The 13,014-nt window shown below is 47.6% G+C and overlaps 1 protein-coding gene across 1 annotated transcript; it reads right to left on the reverse strand.

The window, feature by feature from the left end:
• Window positions 1-253: 253 nt before the first annotated feature.
• Window positions 254-1,033, reverse strand: LOC124700556. Its single transcript, XM_047232660.1, has one exon. It carries the CDS (start codon window positions 942-944, stop codon window positions 558-560), a length of 387 nt encoding a protein of 128 aa, XP_047088616.1. The 5' UTR covers window positions 945-1,033; the 3' UTR covers window positions 254-557.
• Window positions 1,034-13,014: the final 11,981 nt, after the last annotated feature.

The following is a 13,014-nucleotide window of genomic DNA, read 5'->3' on the forward strand; positions in this document are numbered from 1 at the left end:
TGGCTCACTTGCTCCGCAGGTGAGGTGAACACTGGCAGTATCATCCTCCCTAATTTCGGCACGTGCGTTGTGGGTGTGGATATAGCTAGCGGAAGATCTACAACCTCTCAGCAGGCCCAGTTCGATGATCAGAGGGATGGATCGAGGCCAAGAACAGCACATCTCGATAACGACTGTCGGGTTCTTCACCAAATTCCTCATGTGGAAATTAAATTAAACTCTAAATTTTAAGGCCGTGTGCATACACCTCGTAACTTAATTAAGTTTAACATATTGGATCGATCAAAAGTTACATACTGAAGATAGAATCATGCTAGAACTGATCGAACACACTAAAAAGCAGAGGTAGACACTAATTTTGTGCGTAGTTTCCGATTCAACAAGATATACTACTGGTACTACTTGCTAGTGTGCGTACATGCTTGTGTCGAGGCGAGGAAGACGTAGTCTGAAGCATCCACCTAATCACAAGATCAACCAAGCATTGAGCTTGGCATGCCGGTCGGTGGTCGCCACCTGCCCGCACGTACGTCGTCTTGGATAAAGGATCGGTGGGATTAGAGACCGATCGACAGCGGCGCCGACGCCGACGTCGAGGACGCTGCCACCGTCCGCCGCGACGAGGACGAGGTCAAGGCGGCCCGAGGCTTCCCGGACGCGGTGCGCCGAAGCATCTGGCACATGCCCTCGGCGACGCGTTCCGCCGGGCCGCCGCGCTTGAGCATGCGGCAGAAGGCCATGTGCGCGCGCACGGCCTCCTCCACGCCGACCGGCGCCGCTCGCTTGCTGCGGCCGGCCTCGTACTTGACGGACTCGGAGCACAGCCCGCAGAGCCACCGTCCGCCGAAGTAGTCCCTGACGCCGCCGATGTACTCGCCGGTGCACTCCTCCTCCAGCCCGCAGCACTCGCAGCTCACCACGGCCGACGACTCCACCGCCTCCATATTCTATCTTGGAACTGATTAATTTGGAAGACGCCGCGTTCAGCTAGCTCGATCAGTGGCTATGGAGAAATTTGACGAGGAAGTAGTACTATGCGTGTTTCGTGGTGTGCCTTTCTTGTGCATCGGTAGGTTCATTTATATGTCGTTCAGGGGTAGCTCTCGCTGTCGCGGCGACCGGGACCTGAGCGCAATGTTTCCTCGGAGAAATTTGTTTTGTCGCACGGAGTCGCGGCCCCTGCTCATCACCGGCCGATCAGCTGACCCCATCAGGTGCTTGTTGCCATGTTCTCTATACTCTGGTGCTACCCGTTCCTCGCTTAATTTAATTTTTGCCCTGATGAGAAGGGAACAGAATTTTCGCGCCTCCAGCTAGGCAGCTGCTTGCCGGCCTGCTTCATATCGATCTCAGAGTAAATTCAGTGTACGATCAAATTTTCCGCGTGTTTTTCTCTTTCGATAGACCGCACCTTAATTGACATTTGGTGACTTTGCATATATAATTTGTCACGTTTGGATTGACCTTGATTACTTCCAAGTCGGTGCCTGCGGAAGAACTCATCTCTGCCCTAGATCACAGGACAGATCGGCAGCAGCAGCCCAGCTACGTACACCTCTTAATTCCGTCATATACCCGTTCTTGCTTCTGCCAAATGCGCAAGTGGAACCAAATACGGAGTATATGAAACATGTAGATAAACACGTTTCAGTTTTAGCTTTTTGTCAGCTAAACACTTTTGGGCTTCCTCAGACGATAATTTTGTCACTCCACTCTTCTCCATCGTCTTTCTTTTTTGCTCCTGCACGGAGGGAGAGGAGCGGTGGCAACCGAGGCTACATATTTTAAATTAATCCTAGTCGACCTAAAATCACCTCATCCTCTAAAAAATTGCTAAGTAAATGATAAAAGATGACTCTAATCTCTCCTTAAAGCCCCCTCTACACCTAACACTTTTAGAGCAAGTACAATAAATTCTAGTCAGCTGACTATAAGGATTAAAATACTATATTGCTGCTTAATTGGAGGAGAGAGAAGGAGATAGAAGAGGAGTGTGCTCTAATGCAAGAGCCAACTCCAGCACATGCTCCTAGGCACTTTGTGAGAGTGAAGATGGGTTATGTATTGATAAAGTAGTATACTTTTATAGCTCACTATTATACATGTTAGCTCTAAGTCACTTATAAATGACATGGCACTTTGCTTATAGCCAGCAGTTGGCTGTACTATTGAACTTGCTCTTAGAGGGTCCTCTAAAAACACCCTTCTAACATGTTAATTTGCTAGCCTAGAGGGGGAAAATATAGGGCCTCATCCTCCTGCTATTTGGCACCATGGAAGTTTCATCGTGCTCCCCACCTACCGCCACCGCCCACCTGACCATGCCACTACCATGTTTGTTCGTCTCCTTCCGTTGGACCGCTGCCAAATTCCTCCTCACCGCTGCGACCAATTCATGTCCATGCCACCCCTCGTTGTTGCCCCACATGAGCTTTCGACGTCCCACCGCCGTTATTGTCGCTGCCCCACGTGATCTCCCAATACCCTTTGTGCATTCCTATGGTGCATGAGGTGCAGATGACAATGTGGCGCCACCCGGACACACCGATGCCTCAACTCGTCCTACGCAAGATCCCTTCTGCCTCATGCCGAGCTCCCGATGCCGGTTGTATCCACTCATTTCCTGAGAGAGGAGCTATATGTGGGGCTCAATGTGTTGCCTAGATTCTTCTCTCCATGTTGATGGTCCTCGCCCAACGTTGTCTCCCATGTACCCACCACACCTCCTCCGCTGATGCTTGTTAATGTCAAGGGAGATTTTTGTATGCATTGCAGATAATAAGAAAGCTAATGAAGACACTTCACACCTCATAAGGCTTGGGTTTAGTGCATTCCATAAGGTATCGACAACAATGCGAGTAATCACATATCGTATGGGGACTACTCAGGTAGGATCTAAGCTTAGTTAGGGTATATGCATGAAACCACTTTTTCTGAAAAAAAAGACATGTTCAAATATTCTCAAAAAAATTGACAGCATACATATGTGTTACATATGGAACATTACAAATATACTGCATCTAATTCGACCTACATTTAGAGAGCTAGAAAAGATAAATTTGGAAGGAATATTGTGAAATATTATTCATCCAAAGCTGACACTATTCGCAGGAGAATGTATCTTTTATGTCTCTCCAAATGTAGATTTAGTTTTGAGCTGATTTTTTTTTGGAATTTTAGATACAACTCATAGGTATATTGTATATTTGTTTTCTGATTTTTTCACATTTTATAAATATAATTTTTATAAGCTGATCTTATGATCTCACCTAATGAAAATATCCTATGAGTTGTATCTAAAATTCCTGTTGATTACAGTGACAAGTACATTTTGATTAGGGAAGCAACCATGACATATGTTAGGAAGTTTACATGGACTATAAATCAAGGTCTTAGAAGTTGAGCATATGAAGCCACCCAATGTCGAGGACACAATAAGGCATTTGGCAATGGGTGAAGCAAGAGGGTAGCCATGTATGCTTTAGAGCATTGACTGCATTCATTGGACATGGAAGACCTTTTTTTTGAAAGGAATACGGTAGGGGAATTCCCTACAGTGATTTTGTTTTTAAATAATAAAAACCCAAATTTGCGTCCCTGAGAACTTCAACCTGGGTGGCTGGGTTGTACATCCACTTCCCTAACCAAGTGAGCTAGACTCACTTCTTATGGAAGAACTTCTAAACCTCATGGCATAGACAATACACAAGGTATCTTCATGATCCAACTATCATACTTGAAGCGGTGGGATTTGACATTGCCACATTAGCATGTCTGGCTCTCACAATGACGCAATTCCACACAGAGATTTCCTTTATAGGATAGCAGCTGGTGGTTGTCTTGCATGCAGCCTGACGGTCAATGACCACGATTAATATATAGGATATTATCTAATTGATCGCATATATTATGCATAACCAAAATTTATGAAGAAAATACGAACACCTCACATTGAAGTCTCATGAGGATTTCCAAAAAGACATTGAACGAGCTTTTGATGTTTTTAAAACTTGATTTGCAATTATGCGAGGTCATGCTCTCTTCTAGGACAAGAAGACCTTAGGAAACATCATGACGAGATGTGATAACCTCCACAAAATGATCATAGAGGGTGAGTGGGGCTAGGAGGTGGACTACAAGTATGACTATGTTGGCACCCATCTAACACCATGCAAGAACGTAGACCGGCGCGTGCCAAGCATTTCTTGAGGTGCACCAGATCAGATGATTGAAACCACGGTTCACATATAGATCTTCGCAAATATCTTGTTGAGTATCCTTGGGTAGCTATGTGAGCTATAAATTTGTGGCGATTGTTCATGTTTATTGTTGTTCTATTTGATCATTTGTTGCATTTGGACACTATGTCATTTTAGAATTTAGAATTTAGAATTTTAAAATTACGGATTTGAAATTCCACAATTATGTAATGTTGGTATGTGAAAGGTTTGAATTATATCAATGTGAAATTAGAGTTTAAATAATAAACTCATAGACACACACATTAAGATAACTATGAAAGGGGAAATTATAAACATCTAGGGGCTTTATCGAAAAAACTAAACATCTAGGGGATTTAGAAAATTATAAGGCTCTATGGATACACCTCTAAAACCATTTCAGAGGAAACTGCGAAAACACTTTAGGGGATCTGCTAGAGTACCTATTAGTGCGTGTGTAAGAGGGGCACTGCCGAAGAGACTTAAGGGAACAATGATATAAAGTGTGAGCCAAAAGAATGACTAGAGGTAAACAAAAAAGCCAGTAGAGTAATTTGTGTTGATGTCCGTCAACGTGCCTCCAGAGGCATTGTCCGTAATATCGTTGTCTTCTTTAGTAACCCTTTCTTTCGAGCCTTTACAAGCAATGTATACTTGTGTGTAACCTGTCTAGATCGGAGCGATGCCTGCACTTTTTATTAAGTTATACAAGCGATTGAGATATATACGGACCTGAAAAATAATCTTGGACAGAATGAGAAATAGACAACAACCCAACATGGCTGCATGTCGTCATTTCTTCCATATTTATATTTGATCTTATTCTATAATCCTAAATTCCTGGTGATAATGTTCAGCTGATGTAACTCCAAGACATCATGGTATGGTTCAAGGTTGACAGGCCCCACAACAGACTACAGGAGCAGCCAGAGTAAACGAGTGTCCACTGTCCAGCGAGTGTTACCAGGTGCATGCAGCATGGCAGATAGTTCCATTGCATATTTGCATCCATCGCGATCGATGATCGATCGCATCATACCGGGCCGGTTGCCCGTGTACTGTTAATGATCATCAGATAAGCCGAAACATCGATGGATCGAGCGTCGGCAGCACGCGCATGCAGGTGTTGTCAAAATGGGTGCCGAGACTGTCTCGAGTATCTCATCTCATGCAATGCATGTATACTGTCTGTGTTACGTCGACACACTGTCGTGTCCAGTTTTTCGATCGCAGCATAGACACATGTGATCGACCTGCGCGAGACATACTGCTAGGGAGCAGCGTCGAACGAGATGCTCCTCTCGTCGGTAGGCACCTGATGAGAGAGTGTCCATGTCATGGCCGGCATGGTCGTGGACGGCGTTCCCATGCGTGTCTCCGGCCGCCATTGGCCATCACCCCTGTGCCCTGTCATCCCTTATCGTCTCGCCCAGTTTGTATGGTCGAGCTTCTACCTACGTCCATTCAGCAACTCTCTCTCACGTCGTCCTAGATAGTGGATATCTTCTTCCTGTGGAAATTAATGGCTAACCAACGTACGTGGATTAAATAGAAGATACTTTTGTTTCTAAAATATCATAAAGGTTACGAGATATTCAAATCATGGGCAGAGATTGAGTGATTTTGTGAAGCATAGTCTCACGGTGCACTACAGGAATGGGCCTAGACGCCGACGGCCAAACCCTACGCCGAGGGCTTTTTATCGGGGCCGTCGGCGTACGGCCTCGCCAGGGCAGCGCCGGAAGCCGACCGTCGGCGTCTAGGTACCGTCGGCGTATAGGCTCCTACGCCGAGGGCCGCCGTCGGCGTCTACCGGCCCTCGGCGTAGAGGTCTCCATCACCTCCTCGCACCCGCACCGTCACCGCCCTCTCACGGCGTCGGGACGGACGCCGAGGGCCACCCTCGGCATAGGGCATGGCCACCCTATGCCGACGGCCACCCTCGGCATATAGATTTTTTTTTCTTTTTTCTCTCTCTGATATTACTTTATATTATGTTTCTATTATTTATTTACTAGTATGCATTATGTAAAAATGGTTCTATTTTTTAAGAATTCCCTAACCCTAACTCTAACCCTAACCCTAACTCTAACCCTAACCCTAACTCTAGCCCTAACCCTAACCCTAACCCTAGGGTTTCCACATACATTGCTAACGCTAACTCTAACCCTAACTCTAACTCTAACCCTAACCCTAGGGTTTCCACATACATTGCTAACCCTAACTATAACCCTAACCCTTACCCTAGGGGTAGATCTGCGGGGTCCCGCCCTAGGATCTGTATGTGGAAACTCCCGCCACGGCTCAAACGGAGCCTATTTTATGGTAAAGTATGCCCAACCTATGGTTTACATGTACATATGTCCTAAACAAAGCAAAACAAGTAAAAAAGTCCATTGGTAAACCCTCGCACGGAGAAAGCTATAGGGGTAGATCTGCGGGGTCCCCGCCCTAGGGTTTTCCAACCATCGGAGCGTCGGAATCGCTGGAAAACTTGCATATGCCCATAACATATGTGTACAATTGTGATGTAAGGTTTGGCTAACCTTGCATGTACCCGGCGTTGACGATTTCCGCATGCATGGGCTAGCACTTGGTAAAATCCAGGATCTGTATGTGGAATGGCACCAAAACTTGTGTGTGTCCACATGGCATGCACAAAAGTGATTTGAGATGGTTCTATATCCAAGGCTACCCCCCAGGTGTGTCCGGCTTCTCGGACAGGGGGTTCCTACACTTGGGCAGATTCTGCATGTATAGGGGGGAACTCCCTCGTACGTGAACCGGAGAGAAACTTGATATCATATGGGATGATTTTTGTTTCCACATGTACCTATGACCTAACCAAGCTCAAATGGAGGCATATGCCCACCGGGGGACCCCCGATGGGATGCAGTCAAAGGGGTAGACCGCGCGGTCAACAGAACTAGGGTTTCGTCGGAAATCGAGCGTCGGATCTAGGGAATGGCCCCAGAACTTGTGTGTGTCCACATGGAATGCACAAAAGTGATTTGAGATGGTTCTATATCCAAGGCTACCCCCGAGTGTGTCCGGCTTCTCGGACGGGGGTTCCTACACTTGGGCGGATCTCGCATGTATAGGGGAACTCCCTCGTACGTGAACCGGAGAGAAACTTGATATCATATGGGATGATTTTTGTTTCCACATGTACCTATGACCTAACCAAGCTCAAATGGAGGCATATGCCCACCGGGGACCCCGATGGGATGCGATCAAAGGGGTAGACCGCGCGGTCAACAGAACTAGGGTTTCGTCAGAAATCGAGCGTCGGATCTAGGGAATGGCCCCAAAACTTGTGTGTGTCCACATGGCATGCACAAAAGTGATTTGAGATGGTTCTATATCCAAGGCTACCCCCCCAGGTGTGTCCGGCTTCTCGGACGGGGGTTCCTACACTTGGGCGGATTCCGCATGTATAGGGGGAACTCCCTCGTACGTGAACCGGAGAGAAACTTGATATCATATGGGATGATTTTTGTTTCCACATGTACCTATGACCTAACCAAGCTCAAATGGAGGCATATGCCCACCGAGGGACCCCCGATGGGATGCAGTCAAAGGGGTAGACCGCGCGGTCAACAGAACTAGGGTTTCGTCGGAAATCGAGCATCGGATCTAGGGAATGGCCCCAGAACTTGTGTGTGTCCACATGGAATGCACAAAAGTGATTTGAGATGGTTTTATATCCAAGGCTACCCCCTGTGTGTGTCCGGCTTCTCGGACAGGGGGTTACTACACTTGGGCAGATTCTGCATGTATAGGGGGAACTCCCTCGTACGTGAACCGGAGAGAAACTTGATATCATATGGGATGATTTTTGTTTCCACATGTACCTATGACCTAACCAAGCTCAAATGGAGGCATATGCCCACCGGGGACCCCCGATGGGATGCAGTCAAAGGGGTAGACCGCGCGGTCAACAGAACTAGGGTTTCGTCAGAAATCGAGCGTCGGATCTAGGGAATGGCCCCAAAACTTGTGTGTGTCCACATGGCATGCACAAAAGTGATTTGAGATGGTTCTATATCCAAGGCTACCCCCCAGGTGTGTCCGGCTTCTCGGACAGGGGGTTCCTACACTTGGGCAGATCTCGCATGTATAGGGGGAACTCCCTCGTACGTGAACCGGAGAGAAACTTGATATCATATGGGATGATTTTTGTTTCCACATGTACCTATGACCTAACCAAGCTCAAATGGAGGCATATGCCCACCGGGGACCCCCGATGGGATGCAGTCAAAGGGGTAGACCGCGCGGTCAACAGAACTAGGGTTTCGTCGGAAATCGAGCGTCGGATCTAGGGAATGGCCCCAAAACTTGTGTGTGTCCACATGGAATGCACAAAAGTGATTTGAGATGGTTCTATATCCAAGGCTACCCCCAGGTGTGTCCGGCTTCTCGGACGGGGGTTACTACACTTGGGCGGATTCCGCATGTATAGGGGGAACTCCCTCGTACGTGAACCGGAGAGAAACTTGATATCATATGGGATGATTTTTGTTTCCACATGTACCTATGACCTAACCAAGCTCAAATGGAGGCATATGCCCACCGGGGACCCCCGATGGGATGCAGTCAAAGGGGTAGACCGCGCGGTCAACAGAACTAGGGTTTCGTCGGAAATCGAGCGTCGGATCTAGGGAATGGCCCCAAAACTTGTGTGTGTCCACATGGCATGCACAAAAGTGATTTGAGATGGTTCTATATCCAAGGCTACCCCCCCAGGTGTGTCCGGCTTCTCGGACAGGGGGTTCCTACACTTGGGCAGATTCTGCATATATAGGGGGAACTCCCTCGTACGTGAACCGGAGAGAAACTTGATATCATATGGGATGATTTTTGTTTCCACATGTACCTATGACCTAACCAAGCTCAAATGGAGGCATATGCCCACCGGGGACCCCGATGGGATGCGATCAAAGGGGTAGACCGCGCGGTCAACAGAACTAGGGTTTCGTCAGAAATCGAGCGTCGGATCTAGGGAATGGCCCCAAAACTTGTGTGTGTCCACATGGAATGCACAAAAGTGATTTGAGATGGTTCTATATCCAAGGCTACCCCCCCAGGTGTGTCCGGCTTCTCGGACAGGGGGTTACTACACTTGGGCAGATTCTGCATGTATAGGGGGAACTCCCTCGTACGTGAACCGGAGAGAAACTTGATATCATATGGGATGATTTTTGTTTCCACATGTACCTATGACCTAACCAAGCTCAAATTGAGGCATATGCCCACCGGGGGCCCCGATGGGATGCGATCAAAGGGGTAGACCGCGCGGTCAACGGAACTAGGGTTTCGTCGGAAATCGAGCATCGGATCTAGGGAATGGCCCCAAAACTTGTGTGTGTCCACATGGAATGCACAAAAGTGATTTGAGATGGTTCTATATCCAAGGCTACCCCCCCAGGTGTGTCCGGCTTCTCGGACAGGGGGTTACTACACTTTGGGGCATGGTAGGCCATGCATGCACACTAATTATATATATATTATGAGGCAACTTAATCAAAATGTGTTTTCATTCGAGAGAACTTGTCAAAATTCAAGTTAATTAATTTATCACGATAATTATATAATTAATTAATAAATCTCGAGGATATGTTATATGTCACATCCTAAAATTTTCTAAATTTTGGAATGTAAAATAAAAATAAATTTAATGCTTGATTGTTTGAACTTGATTGAAATTTCACAAAGAATTAATTTTTTTAAGTAATTTACAAGTTAAATTCCAAAATAGTGTATTCAAAGACTTTTGGTTTTAAAGTATTTTCAAAATCAACATATAGGCCAAATGTATATAATGATTATTTTGTTTTCACAAAAGGATATTAAAAAGGTTTTTGCAAAATATAGAGTTTTCATAAAACTTGGTTTTGAAAAGATTTTCCAACAATGCTCTATTTTGTTCGGAGGTTTTGAAACTTATAAAAATATTTTATTTGAGAAAACATTAAACCCTAAAAGGGCACTATATAACCACATAGACATGTATGTCAAATTTTGATTTTATAAAGTTTATATTATGTCCCAAATTTTATTTTATATTAAAGTATTTTTCACGAAGAATCCAACGGTACCTTATTTGCATTTTTCCGATTTGTTTTGAAGCCCCAAAGTGTATTTCAATTTCAGTAAAAAAAAAGAAGGAAAAAGAAAAAAAAATGTCTATGCCGAGGGCCACCCTCGGCGTATAGCCGGCCCTCGGCATAGGGGGGACGCGCAGACCCGTTACAAGGGAGCTGGTCTGGCTCGACCAGCTCCCAACCCTATCCGCACCCCGCGCCGCCCGCTCCTGCCCCGCCCGCGCCGCCACGCTCCTGCCCCGCCCCGCGCCGCCACGCTCCGCCGCCGGCCGCCCGTCGCCGGCCGCCCCGCCCGCGCTGCCCCTCCCTTCCCCTTCCCCGGCCGCCCCGCCCCGTCGCCGGCCGCCCCGCCCGCGCTGCCCCTGCCCCTCCCCTTCCCCGGCCGCCCCGCCCCGGCCCCTGCCCCGCAAGACACCGCGCCCCTCCTCCCCTTCCCCGGCCGCCCCGCCCCGGCCCCTCGCCCCTCCCCTTCCCCGGCCGCCCCGCCCCAGCCACCCTCCTCCCCTGCCCCTCACCTCTCTGTAAGTTTGTTTTTTTTCATTTTTTGTAACTTTTATTTGTGGTATTGTATGCTATTTAGAAATACAAATAGAATGTAAATAGTTTGTGAAATGTGAAATGTTTGTGAAATGTGAAAATAGAAAATGTGTAAATGTGAAATAGAAAATGTGAAAATGTGAAATAGAAAATGTGAAATAGAAATACAAATAGGAAATGTGAAATGTGAAATAATTTGTTTTTTAATGAATGGAAATAGGTGCCGTCGTGACCGCCGACCTCGTGACCGCTCCGTCGTGACCGCTCCGTCGTGACCGCCGTGTCCGTGATTCTCTCCGGTCGCCGAGGGTGAGCTAAAACATCGCCTCCCCTTCTCCGCATTTTCTTATGTCACTAGATTCATTTTCCAAGTCCAGTTGCGTAACCTAGGTGTCACTTCCCGTCCGCGAGCGTTACGCGGATAAATATGCATTAGTGGTCCGCATATTTTGAACCGTAACGCTTGCGGCATTTACGGGACAGTCGGCGGATGCGTAGTTGTCTACGTTTTCCATGTTCTACTCCGGCCCGAGTCAGGATTTCGGCGGCGCCTCCCCGTTGTTCTCCGGATGCACATCCTCTCGGCTTTTTGCCGAGACGTGTATCGGGAGAGCAGCGGGGAGGTGCTGCCGAAATTCTGACTTGGACCGGGGTAGAGCATGGAGAACGTAGCCAACTACGGATCCGGCGGCTGCTAGGAGCCCACCTAGTAGAGATGTAGCTTGATGCATGTGTTTGGCCGGTAGACAATAAAAATATGATGCATTCAATTTCCTATTTGATATAAATGCTATGTCCGTGGTTTGGCTCCCAATAAAGCGAGAGGATGGCTGATAATGGATGGATGTACAATGAGCGTGTTAGTGCGACTGAGAAAACAGATGAGTGGACAAGGAAGACCCATTTTCTAGTGAATGAGTTAGCGCGTGGTACAAAGGGGCTGGTTCGGGCACTTTGCCCTTGTGTTCGCTGCGTGAAGCGTCAACGTCGTGGGAAGGATGAAATGTATAGACACCTTCTGCAATATGGGTATATGCATGGGTACGTCGCGGAAATCGACTTTGATGAGCGCGAACGTGACAGAGGTGAGGTGATGCGGCAGCGGCTCAATGGCAATGAGTACGATGGAATTAGAGACTTTCTAGATGATCTCGTCCATGCCGATGTCCCGGATTCGCCACCTCCGGAACCGGAGGCGCCGCCGGAACCGGAGGCGCCGCCGTAACCGGAGGAACCAGAGCCAACCGCGAAGGCCTTCTATGATATGATTGCCGCGGCTAAGAGGCCTCCGTACGAGGGCGCCGCGATTTCTCGGCTCGATGCCATCTCCCAATGTCTAGCCGACAAGACCCGGTACAACACCACCCGTGAGGGCTTTGAAGCAAGTCTGAAAACAACTGGTAACATGTTGCCCAAAGATCATTGTCTGCCTCAAAGCCTGCACACGACGAGGAGAATGATGAAGGACCTCAACATGGATTATCAAAGGATAGACTGTTGTCCCAAAGGCTGCGTTCTATTTTGGAGACAGTATGCGGAGGACAAGTACTTGTCCCATCCGTAAGCGAGTCTAGGTATGAAGAGGTAACGGGAAAGGATGGTCGGGTGAGGCAGTCAAGCACCGCAAAGTCGATTCTTCGATATCTCCCATTCATAAAAAGAATCCAGCGGCTTTACATGCACGAGGAGACAGCCAAACGAGATGACGTGGCACAAGTATGGGAAGAGATTCGTGGACGAAAACAAGAAGTTGAAGATGGGACATCCATCCGATGGTACGGCATGGAAGAACTTCGATACAAAACACCCGCTTAAGGCAGCCGAGGCTCGGAATGTCAGAATTGCGATAGCAACAGATGGTTTCAATCCATATGGTATGTCGACTGCCAATTACGGTTGCTGGCCCGTGTTTGTTATTCCGCTCAATCTCCCTCCCGGAGTCCTAATGACGAGGAAGACCATGTTTCGTCGCCGATCATTCCAGGCCCTCATTACCCGGGGAAGAATTTGAGTGTCTACATGCAGCCGATTGTGGAAGATTTGAACCACTCTTGGCACCACGGGACATTGACGTACGACCGAGCATCGAAGACAAACTTCTGCATGAGAGTTTGGTTGCGGTATACCATGCATGACATGCCCGGTACGCCCTA

Source organism: Lolium rigidum, chromosome 3 (assembly GCF_022539505.1).
Source record: "Lolium rigidum isolate FL_2022 chromosome 3, APGP_CSIRO_Lrig_0.1, whole genome shotgun sequence".
In the NCBI taxonomy this organism is placed as follows: domain Eukaryota; kingdom Viridiplantae; phylum Streptophyta; class Magnoliopsida; order Poales; family Poaceae; genus Lolium; species Lolium rigidum.

Coding starts and splice junctions, on each gene's coding strand:
- LOC124700556 (XM_047232660.1), bottom strand. CDS start 944: ATGGAGGCGGTGGAGTCGTCGGCCGTGGTGAGCTGCGAGTGCTGCGGG.